The 20,971-nt window shown below is 34.0% G+C and overlaps 1 protein-coding gene across 1 annotated transcript in view; it reads left to right on the forward strand.

Moving 5' to 3' along the window:
* Nucleotides 1-20,971, forward strand: part of LOC141461445 (uncharacterized) — a 244,966-nt gene that overhangs the window by 142,358 nt on the left and 81,637 nt on the right. The window contains exon 2 of the mRNA XM_074142582.1: nucleotides 5,804-5,920. Within this exon, the coding sequence (XP_073998683.1) occupies nucleotides 5,884-5,920 (37 nt within the window). The 5' untranslated portion in view covers nucleotides 5,804-5,883. The remainder of the gene's footprint in view (nucleotides 1-5,803; nucleotides 5,921-20,971) is intronic.

The following is a 20,971-nucleotide window of genomic DNA, read 5'->3' on the forward strand; positions in this document are numbered from 1 at the left end:
TGCTGTTATTTATATGGTCATAGTAAACATCAAGTCCAGGGGTCTGCTCTGTACAATATAGATGGCTATGAAATTACTTAGCTCTTGCAAAGTCATTCTTGGTTATATGCCTGTCGATCCTTTATGAAACAACCGTCCCCTTTTAAAGTATAATATTATCTTAAGATAGTAGAGGGTTTTATTCACTGTTATATTTTGTTCAAATAGGCAATATTGTTTGCGATTTCAATGAAACAACTGGTTCTCTAATTTGTGGTACGTAATCTGTTGGCATTTCTTGTTACGATTCCAGCTCTCATTGCAGTTTTCCTCAACTTAAACCAGACTTTGTTTTTATTTTCATTTTTAAACTTTATTTTTACAAATTCTGTGCGTTCCTGCAGCAAAGGAAGCTGATACAACATGATACATAGCATAATTGATGAGTAGCATGAGGGAAGAATTCACCAAAGCAGAAGAACATCATTACACCACTATCTATTGCTATCTACTTCATGTGGCTATGTTTATGTGGTTTCAAATTCATGAGGCACAGATTCTTCAACTGTCATGGAGGATTTCTTGGCAATGCAGGAATCTGGAAGATTAGAAGATTATGATGTGAAAAAACTAAGGCATAAAACTTTGTATTGTGGAATTTACCAGCTTGACGAGGACATGCAGATATCGGTGCAAGAATTAGAAACAAAGTAAGGAGCATAAGAAGTTCGACGGAGTTGTTTTTGATAAGAACGATTGGATTCTGTAGATATTGGAGGCTTTGGGTGAGCCCTAAATTTGCATTCTTTAGGTCCAGACAGGTTTGAAAATCATTGTGTAGATAAGTTGTTTGTTGTTTAATGAAAAAGAAGTCAAGAGAGAAGTCTGAATCGTCTGTTTATTTCTTTCCGTTTAAGTCTAGTATGTGGATTCCAGATTAGGTGTTTGTTCATGAAAAGCCCTAAGGACTTAACAGAATCTGTTGTGGAGAGATAAATGCAGTTTAGGTAAACTTGTAGGAGAACAGTGGCCAAAAATAATGTCGTAAGACCAAAGTAATATTTTAAATAATTCCACAATCTTGTTCTTAGAGGAAAGCAACAGATAGTTTATTTGAATTACAAAAGATAAATGTTTTGCAAAATGAAGAAGAAGAAGATTTTTGTTTGGCCGGAAGGTTAATTCCTGCCTTACAAAAAATACAATTATAAATTAACCAATTTATAACTGATTGTTAAAAGAGAGTGGTTTTTTAATACATCCTGTGAACACTTGCAAAGCTCCTGAGTTCTCTAGGAATATGTTACACGTCCTGACGTTTTAATTATAGTAATCTCCAGATCCCCATGTAGTTGAGCTTTCCGTTTGGTGCTGAAATCACGCTGTTCCCCAGCTTACATTTTGAAAGTCCTGAAACTCACTTATGGTAATCTTACTAACAGCTAGCCAGACGGGGCAAGGATAAGTCAGAAAGCTCTGGGTATGGAGATGTAGATGTAGAGAAGTCAATAACATAGTTGTACCATTGATGTCTCCCAGTTAATTTGGGGAAGAACTAGCGTAACCAGAGAATTTAGAAACTACTGGTTTGCTTTCTCTTACTGTTAGAAAATAAGAGAAGATTTTGAGATCGATTGTGCATGCTACCGATTTTGAGTTTTTGATTTCGTAACAAAGGTTTTGGATGAAATTAAGATAACGGCTCCAACGAATTTCTTTAATCTTCGTATCCTATTAGAGACTTGTGGATCTATAACTATTGTTTGAAGCATTTAACAAGTGAAACGATTCTTAAGGCAGTTTTGAAGGGTCCTTCTCCAACTAAAGTCTCATTTAAGTGCATTGACTGCCCTTAGTGTTGTGCTTAACAAAGTATTTCTAGTAATTTATACATTAAAAATAAAGTACAAGTAATTTACTGTATGAATAATTAAAATGATGCTTTCATTTTTAAGTCATGGTAAAGAATGTCCATTTTGTAACGGTACAGTTACAAGAGTAATTGATGTTAATTTATCTGTAGAGTATGATTCGAAGACACAATAAATTTTATAAGATACTTTATTAATTTTTTATTTTTTATTTTGATTTCTCATTATGTATAATTTTGCCATGATTGTTTATATGTTAGTTTGAAAAGTGGTCTTAGAAGTGTACACACGTAATTTTTATAAATGTAGGAGAGGTGAAGTATTAAGAATTCTTTTGTAAGAAAATTAACATAAATATCCACCACAGAGATGGTTTGTCTTACATTCACACGAAGAGAGGGTCTGTGTGTGTGTTTCTGAGAGAGAAAATGATGAAGAGTTGAATGAATGAATCGTCCACCGGATGTTAGCTATTAGGTTGGCAGTGCTCTGCGACCACTCTTCTTGTACCGGATGAACTTGACTGCTTATAGAAGAGTTTTTTAAAATAAATAGAATTACATATTGCACCAATATTAAGGTTTTCTCAGCATAACCAGTTTCTTCATCTTTGACATCTTTACTTTTTTTTGTTTATCTTCTTAATCCCTACTTTTTACGAATGTCTTTGATGGTTTGAAAGAATTCTGAGCTATCATTTCTAAAGATGGCATAAGAACCGATTATATTTCTTTTAACAACTGAAAATATTAAAAGATTTATTTATTTATTCTAAATTATCTTCAAAATGAATCATCTGATTATAAATTAAAACTGTCCGGCAGGACAGTTGTATAAGGGTTGACCATCAAAAACTGCACGAAAAAGCGTAACGTTGAAAAACACCCAACTTTGACAATTTTTTTCTCTTTTTCTATAAAAGATAAAATTCCCATATTTTTTTTAAATTATAGGGCAAACCCTCCTTTATAACTGTAATTTTTTTGCAATCACCCAGATCTAATAGGTTTCGAGAAAAAAGTTGCCGAAAATGAGCAAAAACGGCTTTTTCAAAAAATGTTCTTGTTCTTGTTCTTCTTCTTGTTGTTGTTGTTGTTCTTGTTACCTTTTTTGTAAACAACGTAGCGCCTAAACGCGTGAACCGATTTTCATGAATGAGGTGTCATTCGATTCGGAATTTTATGTAGATGTGCCTTTTGGGGGTCTCGGCCCTGTACATCGAATGGGAGAGGAGTTAGCCCCCTTTATGTAAGGCCCCCTCCAAAATTATTATTACTAATTACTCTGTAAATCTTGGCCCGATTTTGATAAAATTTGGTAGGATGATAGGGTTAGGGCTCCCCTACCTAACAATAAAGCGACGATCTGCTCTTAAACTTGTTAAGGGGAAGTATAGCAATCGTTTCAAATTATCGAAACGTGAACCGATTTTCATGAATGAAGTGTCATTCGAATCGAAATTTTGTACAGATTTGTACTTTAAAAGTCTCGACGCTATGCCTCATAAGGAGGGGAGTTCGCCCCACCCAAATAAGGCCCTTTCTAAAACTATTATTACCAATATTTCTACAAAGCTTAGTCCGATTTTGATAAAATTTAGCACGAAGAAGTGATTAAAGCTCCTCTACGTGGCTGTGAAGGGCCATCATGCTCAAGAGATAGTAAATCTTGAGGATTCGAAGTTTCAAAGTTAAACAATTATTATGTAATCCCGTTTAGAAGAAAATGACCTAAAGCTGTGAAATCAAAGAGGTTTGTTTTCAATATCATGTTGCACATGCTGAACTGCTGCACAGTTTTCGATTAGATATCTGAAATACTGAATTCTGTAACAGTAGATGGACTTAAATAAAAATGGAGGACAAAAAGAAGAAAACTGAATAAATAATAAATTTGAAAAGAACAACAAAGCCAAGTTATCTGAATTAATTCGTAAAGAATAGAGAATATTCTCGTAGATACAACGCCCGCAGAGCAGCTGAACAAGGCGTGGCGCTGCACCGTTCTGCAGCTCCCCTTCTCTTAGAGAGTTCAACTAATTTACATATATAATAGAAAATTCAACATCCAATATTCCATCTCCACATCTTATTGAACGGGTCCTATGATAATTGAGGATCTTAGAAGTTCTTCTACTATAAACTCATATATTCTTCTTTTGAGATTACTGTCTTAAGCTAGCGTCAATCTCTAAATCGTAATCTAAGTCTGTTACCTGCCTGTTCCTCTTTTGAATAAATATATATTATATATCTTAAGATTCATATAGATTTGTTTGGCTGAAACATCTACGAAGAATATTTGTTTACAAGAATGACAAATTTATTCCAAAATGTCGATCTTTTTTATTATACTTGTCTTGTCGACTTGTGTTAGATTTTTGTGTTGAGAAGACTTTTTGCTAACTTTTTGAGATTCACTTTGTAATAAATAAACATTGTAAGCTTTTTAAACAAGGACATGTTTTTTTTTTTATTGAATTGAGGGAACTACAGTATAACTACAGTAGATATAATACGATACATATGCTTAAATTCGCGAGTACTATGAAGATAGACTTCACCCAATGGCTTAATCCCCAATGAATAGTATTCATTCCACTACTCAGCATTGGCATCTACTTTTATTAAGAATATCACGTGAACTACCGCGTTTCAGCTAGAGAACTATGATATCTCAGTGCATGGTAGTATTAGAAACAATGAATGAAACATATTAGGGATTCGACGCAATGATTTTGATTAATAGGACTGAATTCTGTAGATATAGAAACCTTTGAGTTCTAAAATTCTATTCGTATGTCCAGCCATGTTTGAGAATCATTGTGTAGATTAGATAAGTCGTTTGTTGTTTAATGAAAGTTTAGATCGATTGTCGAGAAATCTAAAGAAAAGTTTGATTCATCAGTTTAGTTTTTCCCGTTTAAGTCCAATTCTCGATAGAGATAAAATCATAAGTTCCAAAAATACTATGCATTTGCCTCTGGTTATTGTAGGCGATTGCACATTTCTACCTTGAATGTAGTTTTTGAAATCGTTCTAAATGAAACTCTTAAATCTCGTTTAAATAAGAAAATCTATTCCAGCAAAAGCTCTTTCTGTATAAATTGAAGTAGAAGAGAATTCCACTTGTATTCCAAAGAAGAAAGACCATGTAGAAGTGTGATGGAACCAGAAAATGAGAATAATTTATTTCATGAACAAGTAAGTAAAGATATTTAAAACAGAGTACGATTCTATTTGAGGGATCAAAAAATGATATTAGCTGATTTCAGCAAGCGATACTAGAATACTAATAATAAATTTGATGTCAGTTTAATTACTGAACAATTATTTGAATTTGTATTTTCCTTTTGAAACATTTAACGTTTGACATTTTGTAGCTACAATAGCATTAACGTTAAAATTTGGCAGCTAAAATGCCGTTGTACTTGTTAATACAAGAATGATATCGTAAAATTACTGTAACAAAAAGATAAGTTAGTGCCTGTGTAAACATCTTCAAAAATAGTAACTTATCCCTTAATAAAATTTTAAAAATTCAGCAGTTTTTTTTTTAAGTCTTTATCATTTAAATAAAAAAATACTCAAGCTTCTTCTAATCTTATTTGCGAGAAAGGAAATCAATTGACCACTGTTTTGGGTTCTTAGCATCCTTCTCCAACGTTAAGACCCGGCAACACATATCCCTTAATTCCAGGACTACAATAATTTTTTCACATTTGCCCTGCAAAGATACTGGATGAGCTACTAACTCTGCTTTACAACTTACGTTTAGCAAACTATAGGAAAACGGTGGCTTACCAGGGCAACTTTGTGGGGAAACTAATTTATTGTACGATTTCTTAAAACATTTAAGATAGATTTAATTTTAAAACCTCTCCCTAAGTTATCTATTTGAATATATAAATTATTTACTAATCACCGTACATTGTTTTCTTTTGATTTTTACAGGTTTAGAAGTCAATCAAAATTAGCAGGAGTTAAGAATAGAGATAGTTGAATTGTGAAAGAAAACGCGTTATTAATAATAAATGAGAGTACGACTTCAACACAGAATATCATCAATGTGTAAGTAAAATTATGTGTTATTGTAATATTATTATTGTAATAAGTAATGAAATGATCACACGTTTAAGTTCAGTTATTCCCTATTTCAAACTCAATGATTTAAAATACTTTTTTGTTTTTCTTTTAATGCAATCACAGAACGAAGGATTCCTAATTAGATCTGCAATCCTCTAAAATATTACAACTGTTAGTTATGAAAATTAGTTTTCTGTAAAACATATTTCATTTTATACGTCATATAATAAGAGATTTAAATAAAACAAATAGCTTTGGGCGTTACTATTTATTTGATTTCCACTTTCTTTTATATCATTCGTTCTTTCTTTCTTGTTATTACACTTATTACTTGAACATAACCTGTAAGAATTATTATATATTACATATAATGTTATGCTATCTAAATCTCAATAAGTTTAATCCTGTTGAAAGAAACGGAATAGTAAGTACCCTTCACCGCCATTTTAGCTGCTTTGATTCATTTTCAGTCGTTTATTTATCCATTTAATACTTTGAGGCATAATTTCTCATTAAAAAGTCCGGTAAGAAAGTTCCAAGACTTACTGTTATCACAATTTACTTTATGAAATTCACTTTAAACTTACAATTTATCCAAATAAAATGTCGTAAATAAAACCTTCAAAATTTATTCACTAACGTGGCACTTTTGCTTAAACTCCCTTTATTTACAATTGTAATTTTCTTACATGCGTGTTTCTACACAATATTATGCTGATAATATGACCGCTCATTATACTTGAATGAAACTATAAAAACAAGCTTAAAACCTTCTCTTTTCATCAGGACAGTCTTAAGAAGGATATTTCTGATAATTTTGTACAAATAAATAATATACAATGAGCGTACAGGTTTAAACAAGATCATTGGAACAGTTTTCAACATGCAGACACTTCTTACGAAATACGTAAGTAGGGTAATTTAGTACATGATTGTAATCAAGAATGCATTTGTGCATTGATTACGAATGAATCCAAAAGATTGTAGAAAAGTAGTTTAAGGTGTTTTTTTTTTTATGATTTAAGGCGCGTCAACATCTAAGGTTATTGGCGCCCGGAGCTTTTTCCAGTGCACTGCCGTACTCCGGACAGTGTTCTCTCGTAACAGACAACACTGTCCATCACCGGACAGTGAGCTGTAAGAAGCTCCTAGGAAGAGAAAATCTAAGGGTCAGCAGCTGGATTCGAACCCGGGACCTCCGCGTGGGAGTCCAGTATGCTAACCTCATAGCTAATCCCTTCCCTTTCTTAGGTGTTTCTTAGCTGAATGATTAACTTCAACGCCAGGTAAGTATGGTTTTTTTTCTTTGCGTTAATTTAAACACACACTACATATCTTCAAGCTAGGATGTACAATTGGTAAAGTAGAGATCGCTTCCCAGGCTCGTGCTTATTTTTTTGATAATACGAAGAGGAATTTACCAGTAAAAAGAATGTTTGCTGTCCGACTGACTATTTTTCGCTATAACTCACGAGTAGTTGTCTTATAGGAACATTTTAACTCATACCACAAAATGTGCCTAACTGCCTAACAAATATTTTAATAGAAAGAAATTATTGAAAGCAAATCGTGAAATATATTCGGATAAATCTTAGAAAGGTGAAAGATTCTGGTATAGTAATACTTTTCGTTTTAAAGACATGAAACCATACATTTTAATCAGATGGAACTTCAGAGAAATACGTGTACGACTTCCCAATACCAGAAGTTCCTTTATAGAATTATCCTGGAGTAACGTCGCAAATCTGGTAATCTGGCATCTAGTAATCTTGACGAACTTTCTAGGTTTATTCAGTGCACTGGACGATTGAGTCGCCATGCTCCATAGTGTCCTGTTACTACTTTATTAGTTTATTGTTCTGCTATTCGGAAATCTCTAGCCGTATTTATTGGTTTTGAAGCTCCGGTGACTCTTATAAGATGAGGGGGGAGAAACAATGGGCATTTTGAATTTCCTGCGTCGTCCCTTCTTGGTAGAACTGTCCTTTAATACAATCTACAACGTCGTTAAAAAAAAAAAAACTTCAGACCACCATGAAATGGTGGTTAAAATAACGAGACTGATGCTGCTACAGAAGAACTATGCATGCGCCAAATTCTAACGACCGACAGCTGTGCAGCGTAAAGCCTTCTCTTTCGATTGCAGCGCCTCACGTGTTTGTAGAGAAATCTGTCTGACCGGAACCGTCGTTTGTGTAAAGAGGTGTTAGTTTCGTTTAGCCGAAAACATGATAGTACACACGTAGTAGAGCAACGAATTGTCGTGAAATTTCACATGAAACTTGGTGAAACCGCTACTGAAACTTATCTTTCATTAAAAGAAGTTTATGGCGATGAATGTTAATCACGTGCGCGAGTTTTTGAGTGGTTCAAACGTTTCCAAGATGGCCGAGAAGACGACGGAGATGATGACCGCTCGGGTCGCCCTTCCACGTCCAAAAAAACGGATGAAAATATCGATTATAATTAATCAACATTACTACCGTGAGGTGCTTGCTCAACTTCGTGCAAGAGTAAGGAAAAAACGACCCGATTGGTGCATTGTCTGTCAAGACGTTTCTAGCCAAGTACAACATCCCAGTTTTAGGCCATCCACCTCGCCTGACCTGGCCCCCATGTGACTTTTATCTGTTCCCCAAAATCAAATCTGCATTAAAAGGGACACGATTTCAGTCCGTTGAAGCTGTAAAAGAAAAAGCGGCACGCGTCATGCAGGTGCTCACAGAAAAAAACTTCCAGCACTGTTTCGAACAATGGTAAATTCGCATGGAGCGTTGTAGGGATAGGGGAGGGGTGTTTATTGAAGGTGATAATAACTAAATATGTATAAATTTAAAATAAAATGTTTTACAGCAATAGTCTCGTTATTTAATAGCCACACCTCATAATCTAAGGAATATTTTGATAGCTACGTCACAATCAGCCAGAAGACTTCACAACCGGAATATTTCCTGTGACCACTGAAAATCGAAAAGTTGACATCATTACGTCACTTTACATGCTTAACAGTGAGAAAAACAAATTAGCCTGAATTATTTATTAGTAACAAAAAATATTGTTATTCTTCATGTGTAAGATCCCATTTTTTTAGGATTCTTTTATAGATATTTTTATCTATTTTTAAACATACCATTATTTTCAGAGATTAAAAGGTATTCCTGTGCCATTGTGTACAAAATCAGAGGTCTATATCACAACCGGCTTGTATAGGGTATTGTAAATTAAATAGAAATGTGTACGCCATGTGGTGTGTACATAAGTAATTCTAGATTGATGCCTGATTGAATGACAGCGCTAGAAAGAGGCTAATGTGACATAGATACACGTGGTTTATAAGCGTGCATTGCTACAGTGGAGAATGATTGGACTAGTAATATGAGAGACGATCAGAGAGAAGTGCGTTGTTCTTTGTGGCGGCCAGTGTTGGTGGCAAGTCTGTGCAGGCAAGCAGTGGCGATATGCCTCGCTTCTCCCATAGTAAAGTGGAGAACAGAACTCTAGGGGCCAGCTGGAGTAGGGGCCTTAATGCGCTCAGGGGCACGTGCTCACCGAGGATGTATTATCGTGTTCTACCTTTCCTTCCTCGTTTCTCGCTGTTTCCAATAATATGTTAACTTCCTTATTTAGTATGCCGGTAATTTAGTTTTTGCTTCTTTTTTTTTAACTTTTATGTTTGCTTTATTTTATACAAATTTTATACTCGATCAGAAATAAATTTTAATTTAGTAGAACTAAAATATTAAAACATTAACTTCAAAGAATAACGAGTAAAAAAAAGCATAGTTTGTATGTTCCCTAACGCTCGCACGATTTGCTTTTACAGTTACACTTAAATTTGTAATTTTTTCTGCAAATTCGCATTTAATAAATGCTAATTGGCTTCAATATGTTTAAAACTAGTAAAAAACCTTTGCCAACAAGGTTGGTAAAACTGATTATGTAGAAATATTAATTATAAAAAAAAATTATTTAATGTTATTATGACCTTAATAATGTTGACGAGAAGCCAAAATATCGGACTCGTCATGTTGATTAAATTTAATAATTTTTAGACAAACACAAAACGTCTTTTTTTTTTTTAATATAAACTAATTCCTTTATTAATTACCTGAACGTTTTTAGGTCTTTCAACAAATTGAAAGACTGAAGTGACGTGATTAAGAAAGATCCATTATTCTTTAAATTCGTCATTAATATTAACAACGAATACATTCAACCAGTGTTTCGTTGGCGCGTTCGCGTAAACCACTACTGAAATTTTTGTTAAATTTGGGTTTGAGAAAGAGAAAAGAAAAGAAAAAAATAGAGGGAAGGGGAGAAAATGAATGCACTTCCGGTGGAAATAGATCTGAGAAGGGAGTGTAGTAGAGCGGAAGATGAAATCCATTTGGGGTTGTAAATATTGTAAATGGTGTAAATATTGTAAATAAATAAAAAGAATTGATGAACAATAGAAGACTTGGGGCGTGTGCAAGTGAACAGGCACGGCCCGAGGAGTAGCAAGCCGGCTGTGATTGAGAGTTAGAAAGACAGATAAATTTTCTAAAAATTGACACCATTTTGAAGCATAAGTTATTCTCCAAATAAAAGTAATCGAAATTTTTAAGAAAACTCATTAGGCCCTTATGTGATCATTATCACACCTAGGTGCTGGCACTTTTTATAAAAGTTTCCTTGTTTAATGGGCTTTCTAACGTGGTATATCATTTTCCAGGATTCCTTTTATCTTCGTATGAGAAATTACGTCTGTTTTGCAAGAAAATGTGTTCACGAGCACACAAGTGTTTGTTTATCAAGTTGTTTAATTCATTGAAAACTCTTTTAGATGGACCAGTAGTCAATTTTTAAAGTAGATTGTCTTAAAATAAGGAAGTCAAAGGTTACAAATTGAACTTAAAAATAATAATAAAAAAAATTACTTCTGATCTCTCTGAAATGTTTGAGAAAATGTTAGGAAATTAACTACTGGTCCAACTAAAAGAGTTTTCAATGAATTAAACAACTTGATAAACTAACACTTGTGTTATACCGTTTGAAAGCCCATTAAGCAAGGAAACTTTTTATAAAAAGTGCCAGCACCTAGGTCTGATAATGATCAAGTAAGAGACTAATGAGTTTTCTTAAAAATTTCAATTACTTTTATTTTTCCAGCATCCGGAGGAAGATTGAGGCTGTTTGGAGAATAACTTATGCTTCAAAATGGTATCAATTTTTAGAAAATTTATCTGTCTTTCTACCCGTGTCATCAGAATCGAATTCGGACCAAAAACTTCTGAGTGATAACATTTTTATTGCAAAAAAGTAATGATTTTAGAAAAAAAAATTAAAAGTGACTTCACTCAAGAACAGTGGTGAATATGAAGTTGGCCAATACGTCATTGAACTCCACTTTAGATGTACTACACACGCTGGGCCTATGGACAATACTTACTGGTTCACCCTGTATAGAAAACACTGGAAAAAAAAGAGAGGTCTTTAAAAACAGTTAAAAATTTCCTCGGTAAATGGGGAATATAGTGTTGAATTTTCTTTTAATTTTGGATTGTATGTAAGTACTTCTGTTTCTGACTTTGTGAAAAACTAAAAAGGAAAAAAAAAGATGGGGAAGAGGACTCTTTTAATTAATTAATTTTTTTGTCTACGAAGTTGTAAAAATAGATGAAAACTAATACCAAGCAGTACAAACATGAAACGGAAAGCTGGTGCTACAGTTGTATCGGATGATAAAAAAAGAAAAACGGAAACATCGGTTCTTGAGCCATCAACAAAAATTAGAGGTTGGTGTAGAGAGGTTTGGAACCAGAGAAGATAATCGGGAGCCATTGAATTTCTCTTTTTATCTTTAAAAATTTTTTATTTTTTGTCAATTTGATCGCAGTCTTTCATACAAACTTCATTCTTCTACAAACATACTAACAATATCACATTACAAGTCTCGTGAGTATTAGTGTAACCTTAATCAACATTGATATTGCACTAAATTTTTTTTTTTTTTTTTTCACTTTATTTTTATATTTACAACTGCAACAATTGTTGCACCAAGTAAATCTGATCTTATTGGTTCAGTTCTCTTGAAAAGTCATGGTTGGAGCAATCACCCACTGGCGAAACTCCTTCACAATGATTTAATCACAACAGATCTCTAGGCCATTTTCGCTTCAGTCGACGAGGAGGATTGTCTGGAAGGTTTAGAGAGGAGAGTTGTTGGAAAAGAGGATTAGGATGGAGAGCTAGGAGGCTGTGAAATTTACGGTAGCGAGACTTTATTAGGTCAGTGACGAAAGGTATGTGAAGGTCGGTGTGTATTGTAAGGTTAGAAATGTAGTATGGAGCATTCAGGATTTTCCGTAGGATTTTAGACTGTAGTGTCTGCAGGCGTTTGGAGTTAGAAGGTTTGGTTGAGCCCCACACTTCTGCTCCGTATGTCCATATGGGTCTTAACAGTGTTTTGTAAATTGTCAGTTTTTGTGGTTCAAGTCGAGTTTGGATCTGCGGTCAAGTAGTCTAGTAAGTAGCTTGTAGCGTCTGTTCACGTCTTGTCGTTTCAGTCGAGTATGTGGGTTCCAGGTGAGTCTCTTGTCAATGTACAGTCCTTAGTATCGTACTACGTCAGCTGGAGGAATCGTTACACCGTTCAGTAGAACTGGTGGACTTGCAGATTTTCGTAATGTAAAAGTAATGTGCACTGATTTTTGTTCATTAATTTTTATTTTCCATTTTCGGAACCAGGTTTCAAGAAGATGCTAAGCTAATGAACGAAACAAATTTGTAAACTAGTAAAAATAAATGAAAATTATCTCTTAATATATTAAATAATAATAAAAAAAAAGAAAGATAAGAAAAAAGATTTATGATGAAAAGAGAACAATATAAAAGTATAGATGACTAAGTTAAGTGTGAAAGTGGTTAATGGTTAAGTCATTGTTAATAACCACTCCAGCTTTGTGTATGGTCACGAACCATGGACCACATGTTTACAATTATTGGCTGCCACTAATTCGTCCATCAGCTCGATGTTTGTCCCTTCTTCAGTTTCTTTAACACCATCGGACCGTCACTACACGGGAGGCCGACTAAAGAGAGAGATAGTCGCCGCCTGCTGGTGCCGCATAACTATAGACAAAGCTCGTTTATGTCAAAACTTTTTCTTTTTACAAAAAAGCACCTACAATTATAATTATAATGACAAATTGTTTTTGACTGTTCAATTCTCTAAACGTAAAAATTTTTTTTTTTTTTCTTATTTCTTTGTGGCTATCTATCTTGTAAAGGGACCGCTTTATCTAAGCTCGGGAACTCTCTTGCAGCCTTCAATTACACCTATAATTTTATTTCTTTAACGCCTATTTAGTTTTCAAACAGTCTATTATTTTAAGTTTATGTTAAAAGTATGCTAAATATAACACATCACACCCAAATATGGACTCCAATTATCTGCTATAATTAATTATGCAGAGGCATGTTTTTTCTCCGAAGATTTCTACTAACTGGACCACTGAAATTCTACTTACCAGCGACGTGTTCCAATCTATTTGGCAACATGTTGATGTAAAAGACTAATAGTTCTAGATCTAGAAATAATTGAATCATTATTTATGGATGATGATTTGATGTGAAGATTATTTTTAAAAGTAAATCGATTTCCATCAAACGAGTTAATAGTGAATTGAAATTTAAACTGTAAACACTTTGTACCTTAACCCCAATAGGGTAAAGTCGGGTGAGATGGCCAATCGGGAGAGATGTCCAACAGCCGAAATTTAACCGAAATGTCGTCCGACGGCGCTGCATGACCTCTCCAGTGATGAACGTTCATGTCTGACTACAGTGAGTTCATTTTGGTCTTCGCCAAAGCGTTATTAATTAACTCAGAGAATAAAAACATTATCGCCTCAACAAAAAATTTTATGATTGTTGCATACTGCGTGCTGCAGCGAATGTATGTGACGAAATTTTAGTGTCGTTTTCTACATATTAGGAAAGTACAGTATACATTAATGAATCCTAACTTCTAAAACTGTCAAAAAGTACGCGTTGAGTTATGTTTATCATGTTGGCCGTCTCTCTCTCTAGCATTCGGGACAGATGACCATCAAACAGTAAGGATAGATTTACTTTTTTTTTTGTTATAGTTTGGCTCAGTTTTCAATTCACTGCAGAAAAATGCCAATTATGCATAAAAGACAGAGCAATAACCGCGGAAATTATACTGAAGAAAATTTGAGATCGTATTAATCCCACACCCAAACTGTCTTCTCTGCTAGAAAACGAGCCAAGTCTGTTGTCACTTCATTAACTTCTCTCGAGCACATTGCTGTTGTGAAAAACAGAGTTGCAAAGAAATCCAAACCAACAAGAAATACCATCCCCAAAGAGACTAATTCTGAAAGAAAGTATTAAGTAACCATTTATTTTTGTCTGTTATTTTTACGTTTTACTAGTGCAATTTCATTTACAATATGTGGCCATCTCTCCAAAGTTACATTGGCCAACTCACCCAACCCAGTGGGGGGGATAGATGGCCAACTGCTATTTTTTTTTTTTTGTAAGAATAAAAAAATGTTTCCCTCAGCATTTTTTCTGAAATTTTTTCCTTATCTTATGTTTGTGAGCGTATGAAGTTACAAAAAATAATAATAAAGTAAGCCTAGCCCTAACCAAAATTTTGCAGGCACCCTCCAAATAAAATGGTGGCCATCTCACTCTACTTTACCCTACTTAAGAACTCAACACACCCACTAGGTGCTTGAGGATCTAAAAAGAAACTCCTGTCAATTATCTCCTTCACCTAAAACCTTCTGCCCTTTTAAAATGAAATTCATTATTTCTAAATTTTCCCCCTAAAATTCCCATTGATTTTGTTTTATTACAAATTTAGTTTTTACGCTACCTCACTTAGAAGTAACAACTACTTTCTCTTCAAAACGCAGCCTTTCAAACCATCTATTTCCCGTCCATATGGAATTTGGCCACCATTATTGTGATACCTAATATGTCTTAAAATCTTTCCTCATATTATCAACCTATTTGCTTGCAACCTACCTTGGAAAAAATACTTTTCTACCTATTTTTTAATACAAAAGAATTTAACCTTTTCTTTAATCTTGCCTTTCGACTCACCATTTCTGTTTCCATTTCATTCATCATTAAACAACTCATCAGCAACACTGCTTTTTTCCGCTATACAATAATTCCGTTTAACTACTTGGACATTGTTCAAACAAAGAAACTGAAAGATTTTCCAGAATAACGGAAATTTCGATTTTGCTATTACTAGTAAAGGTAAGATCAATATTCTTGGAAGTAGAAGAATGGTTCCCCAGGAGTTTACGATGAAATGCTTTAATTGAACCTGTTAAATAGGAAATGACACGATATAGATCTTTTGGTACATCATCTTGGCCCTTTGATGAACGCAGAACCGCCATATTTTCTATTGTCTCTCATAAAATGGCCTCAGACATCACAAATGTGACCAGGAATTAGGTTTCAATATAATCCTTAACAGCAACTTCTTCCTTTATTGAAGAAAATATAACTCAGCGTAAAAAAAAAAAACTTGCAGTATTTTCAGCAATACTGAGCTTTACCGAGAAGAATGGAAATTCGTTATTTAAACTAGAGAGATTGGAATGTCTGCAAGTCGAACATTAGGAATACCTTTAGGGTTTAGGTATTATTTTAGGTATTTACAAGTTCCAATGGACTATTGAGCACTGCAGGTTCTTTAGAATAACATTAGTTAGGTCTGTTTTTAATGTAAGTATTGTTTGGAATCATTATTTCTCTTCATTTTGGTCATTTTTTCCCCTTTTGCTTTGTACTGGGTAGTTAAATAGCAATTCAACGTTAATGTTAATAGTACACGAACAGAAATAAGCGCTAACTCCGGCAATGGTGGATAAAAACTAAATAAATCCAACTTGAATGTCAAAAAATCTTAAATTATGATTCCTTAAAATAAAGAAAGGATCTTTAAGACGTATTTCCCAAGCTAACGTACTGAACTCTGAGTAGAATTACTAGAACTCGCAAGTCCTGCAGATGGTTTTGCAGCAGAAATGATTAGCGAGATCAGATGATTTGTCACACACTATATTGACCGATGTTTGGCCTCCTTTGTGTTAATGTTTCTGTCAGCTAATAAATATTTTTAGAAAGGTTAAAGTAGAAATAATGGCCGAGAATAGAGCACAGCAATTATTTCTAAAGTAAAAAACAAATTCTCTTTATTTTTCACAAGCATTACCATTTTTCTCCGTCCATTCTACAAACAATGTGAACACTAATGATGAGTTTGGACAGTGTAATTACCCCAGTACTTGTTGAGTAAGCTATTTATTTATTATTATTTGTAGACGGACAGTACTTCTAAAATTAGTACAAAAACTTCTTTCACCACCTTTATTTACAATTTATTCCAGTGTTTTATGATGTACACAAAAGTCGCTAATACATCCATTGTCGTACATTTTTTCAGTTTGCAATATAAAACAGTAGGTATGTTACATTTCTTTTAACAGTTCCAGTTCAGAATTACGCCTTCAGTCAAGTACGTAGGCGCAACTTTGAAACACAAATTAAGGGTATACCGTTAATATTGGTAACTTTATAGAATAAAGATCACATTAGGTGGGATGTAACCAGATTTCTTTTATCTCTCTTTTTAGAAAGCGTCAAGAATATATCAAGTAAAATCAGATCGTCAAATAATCAAATCCAGTTTTTTTTAAATTTATATAGAAAAAATACCCACTCGTTCAGCACAAAGTAACGCTGACGTGTACATTTACTAAAATTGTAACGTTTTGGAATATATAAATAAAAAAAAAAGCAAATAAAGTTGAAAATGATCTGTTCTTATTAACCCGGGACTCCTTTCTGTAGTTTTCATTTAATTAAAACTGTCCGGTAGGACAGTTGTATAAGGGTTGACCATCAAAAACTGCACGAAAAAGCGTAACGTTGAAAAACACCCAACTTTGACAATTTTTTTCTCTTTTTCTATAAAAGATAAAATTCCCAAATTTTCTTTAAATCTTACTCCAAACCCTCCTTCATAACTGTAATTTTTTTGCAACCACCCAGATCTAATAGGTTTCGAGAAAAAAGTTGCCGAAAATGAGCAAAAACCGCTTTTTCAAAAAATGTTCTTGTTCTTGTTCTTCTTCTTCTTGTTGTTCTTGTTGTTCTTGTTGTTCTTGTTGTTACCTTTTTTGTAAACAACGTAGCGCCTAAACGCGTGAACCGATTTTCATGAATGAGGTGTCATTCGATTGGGAATTTTATGTAGATGTGCCTTTTGGGGGTCTCGGCCCTGTGCATCGAATGGGAGAGGAGTTAGCCCCCTTTATGTAAGGCCCCCTCCAAAATTATTATTACTAATTACTCTGTAAATCGTGGCCCGATTTTGATAAAATTTGGTAGGATGATAGGGTTAGGGCTCCCCTACCTAACAATAAAGCGACGATCTGCTCTTACACTTGTTAAGGGGAAGTATAGCAATCGTTTCAAATTATCGACACGTGAACCGATTTTCATGAATGAAGTGTCATTCGAATCGAAATTTTGTACAGATTTGTACTTTAAAAGTCTCGACGCTATGCCTCATAAGGAGGGGAGTTCGCCCCACCCAAATAAGTCCCTTTCTAAAACTATTATTACCAATATTTCTACAAAGCTTAGTCCGATTTTGATAAAATTTAGCACGAAGAAGTGATTAAAGCTCCTCTACGTGGCTGTGAAGTGCCATCATGCTCTTACACCTACTAAGAGGAAGTACTGCAATCGTTAAAATTATCAATGAGTGAACCGATTTACATCAATGAATTGTCGTTCGATTCAAAATCTTTGCCTTTTAGGGAGAAGTACTGTAATCGCAGTTTATTTTTCTTGCTCCTCTTAAAAGGAAGTACTGAAATCGCAGTTTAATTTTGCTATTTACGTACAAATACCTTCCTATTTTATTCAAAACGCTTTCTCCAAAAAATGGTTATTGAGGATGGTTTGGGGACCGCAACTATAACCATTCTTTAAAAAGATCTCTCTAGTGGTAATTACGGTTCCGATTTAACACCTTATCAGGTTATAATGATAGAATAGCTTATTCCAAATTTTAAAAAAATCTGTAAAGCAGGCGTAACTTTGCTAATAGACAAAAAGGAAAATCTATCCAAAAGGTACAAAAATCTCCTTAACAAAAACTTACAGTTTAAAAAGTTAAGTATAAGGGTTGATTAAACGCCAAAAGGTACACAAATCAGCAAGTACCCAACATTTCATTAATACTTCATTGATATTATTTAAGTAATTTTACCGCATTAATTTTCATTAATATTTTTTAAGAATTTATTAGATGTCACATACCCTTATGCTGGCCAGTTCATTCATAATAGTTATAATTGTGATAAAATGTATATTATATCTTCGTATAAATAGGTACTTTATTTTAACTCTATTCCAAATTATTCTTCTGATTTCTCTTTAATGTGCCCTTTATTCTGAAGTTGTCACATATACATGCATGTTAAATTAGAAAAAGACAAATTTAGAGTCGGCTACTGTTTAAATTTGAATCACGGAGGATTTAAAACAATATTTCAGTCTTGAATTCGTCTTACCGAAATATTCGTGAGCACAATGACACACAGTTAATAACAAGTAGATTATTCAAAATTATATATTCATTTCTCAATTGTAATTTAATTTAGTTCCCCTAATTTTACTTATAGTAAAATACTGGAATAATTAGCTGTCCTAAAAATATGCATATCTTATTTACTTTATATTACATATACACAACATTGTGGGAAGAACACCTAGATGGAGAATGTAATTGAAGACAACTATATTATTTACGATAAAGCCAGATTGACTACTACATAAAATAACAATTACTTTAATCGAAGAATGAACTTAAACCGACGATTTTTATTTAAAAATAAAAATAAATAAACAAAATCACTGATGTATGTTGGTGTAAGCATTTTTTAAAAATTTTTTTGAATTTTTAAGCCTCATATTTTTTTATTTTTATAACGTTTTCTTTTTCACCTGTAATTAATAGTTTGATTATTATAGATAAATAGATATTACAGTCAATCTAAGTTAAATGGTGTGCTACTTGAACAAATATTTTGTAGATGAAAATGGCCAGCATAAGGGTATGTGACATCTAATAAATTCTTAAAAAATATTAATGAAAATTAATGCGGTAAAATTACTTAAATAATATCAATGAAGTATTAATGAAATGTTGGGTACTTGCTGATTTGTGTACCTTTTGGCGTTTAATCAACCCTTATACTTAACTTTTTAAACTGTAAGTTTTTGTTAAGGAGTAATACAATTTAGGAATGAAATCATGTTATTTCAAGACTAGTTTTTATAGAAAATACAATTTAAATTCAAGTTTGGTTAGTACATGAAAGGGAACTGCTCTTTTTGCGAACCTTTTAAACTATATCTAGCTCTTCATTAGAGTTACAAAACAAAACTGAGTCTGGATGTTGCCATATCAACGTAATAACTGAGAACATTATTCATAATTAAAATTAAAATGCTATTTGATAAATTTTTTATGTTTATAGTAATTAATAGTTATTGTAATAATAATTAGATTAGATTAGATAATAGACGGGACGGGACCTATGCCCCATGGCACCGCAGCCACAGAAGACTTATTGTGCCAACCCCTTCTTAGTTCTAGTCAGCGAACCCTCCCCTCCTAAAGAGGTTGAGGACTTTCCCTACTAGTTCTTTTTGCGCTACAATCTCCTTCGGCCTCAGCGTTCCAAAGGTTTCATAGCGCAAACGCTCAATTGCAACGCAATCGAACAACAGGTGAGAGGCCGTTTCCTCCTCTTCCTGACATAATCTGCACAACGGCTCCGAGCTGATAAGCCCCACTTTACGCAGATGCTTCTTGAACTTACCGTGCCCCGTGAATAGGCCTGTAATCAGAGTAATCTGATTTCTGCTCAAACACAGGGTTTCTTTGGTTCTTTGCTTACACAGCCAAGACATCATGGTCTTGCTGTGTTTAACCCCAGGACACATCACCCAGTTCTTTTCGTGCTCCCTCCAGATCCAATCTCTGAGAGCCGCACGAACTGAACCCCTGGTGGTCCCTAGGACAGGCTCCGGACCGATGAAAGGAGTGTTAGCACCATTCCTGGCCAGATGATCAGCTTTTTCATTCCCTCCACATGACCCGCAATAAACCTACGTCTGGAAGACTGTGGCGTATCTCCCAAGAGATCTCTCGATGAATACTTCGGGTTTAACCCCATTCACTCAAGACCTATTCCCACAGTCCATCTTGGAGCCATCGGTAAACCAAATGCCTCCCTTCCTGTACTGGTCCGTCCAGTTCACCCTCCATTCAGTCCTAGGTTTAATACACACATGAAAAGGAGTCTCGAAACTGTATTTAGGACAGATACTGCCCCCTGCCATGTCAATAACCGGCCCAGGGTCGATCTTATCTGAAATACTCATAGGGCCAATAATAATAATAATAATAATAATAAGGAGCTTTTTACAGCTCACTGTCCGGTGATGGACAGTGTTGTCTGTAACGAGAGAACACTGTCCGGAAACCGGCAGTGCACTGGAAAAAGCTCCGGGCGCTAATAACCTCAGCTGTTGATGCGCCAAAAAAAAAAAGATAAAAAAAAAGTAATAATAATAATATAAGAGGTGGGATTACCTCAGTGGTTCTAATAGTTGTAATGTATTTGCGAACTTAGTTATATTTAAAATATTTCCAATTTTAATTAACCTTAAAATTGTTGTAAATGATTATAGGTTCATTGCAATAATGTATTACTCTTATCCTATTAAACTTACTGCATATAATACACTACTAATCATATTTAAAACTATTGTGCATCATTTTAACAAAACGATGCACTAAGTACGTGTCAATTTATTAACTATTAGTTATAATTCTAAAATAGTTTTCGTCTTAGTTATTTTAAATTTTAACTGTGGACAAATTCTGCAGCAACAGAAGGAATAGAACTTACAGTTTGG

Source organism: Rhodnius prolixus, unplaced genomic scaffold, assembly GCF_049639745.1.
Source record: "Rhodnius prolixus isolate KJV_2025 unplaced genomic scaffold, Rpr scaffold_6, whole genome shotgun sequence".
In the NCBI taxonomy this organism is placed as follows: Eukaryota; Metazoa; Arthropoda; class Insecta; order Hemiptera; family Reduviidae; genus Rhodnius; species Rhodnius prolixus.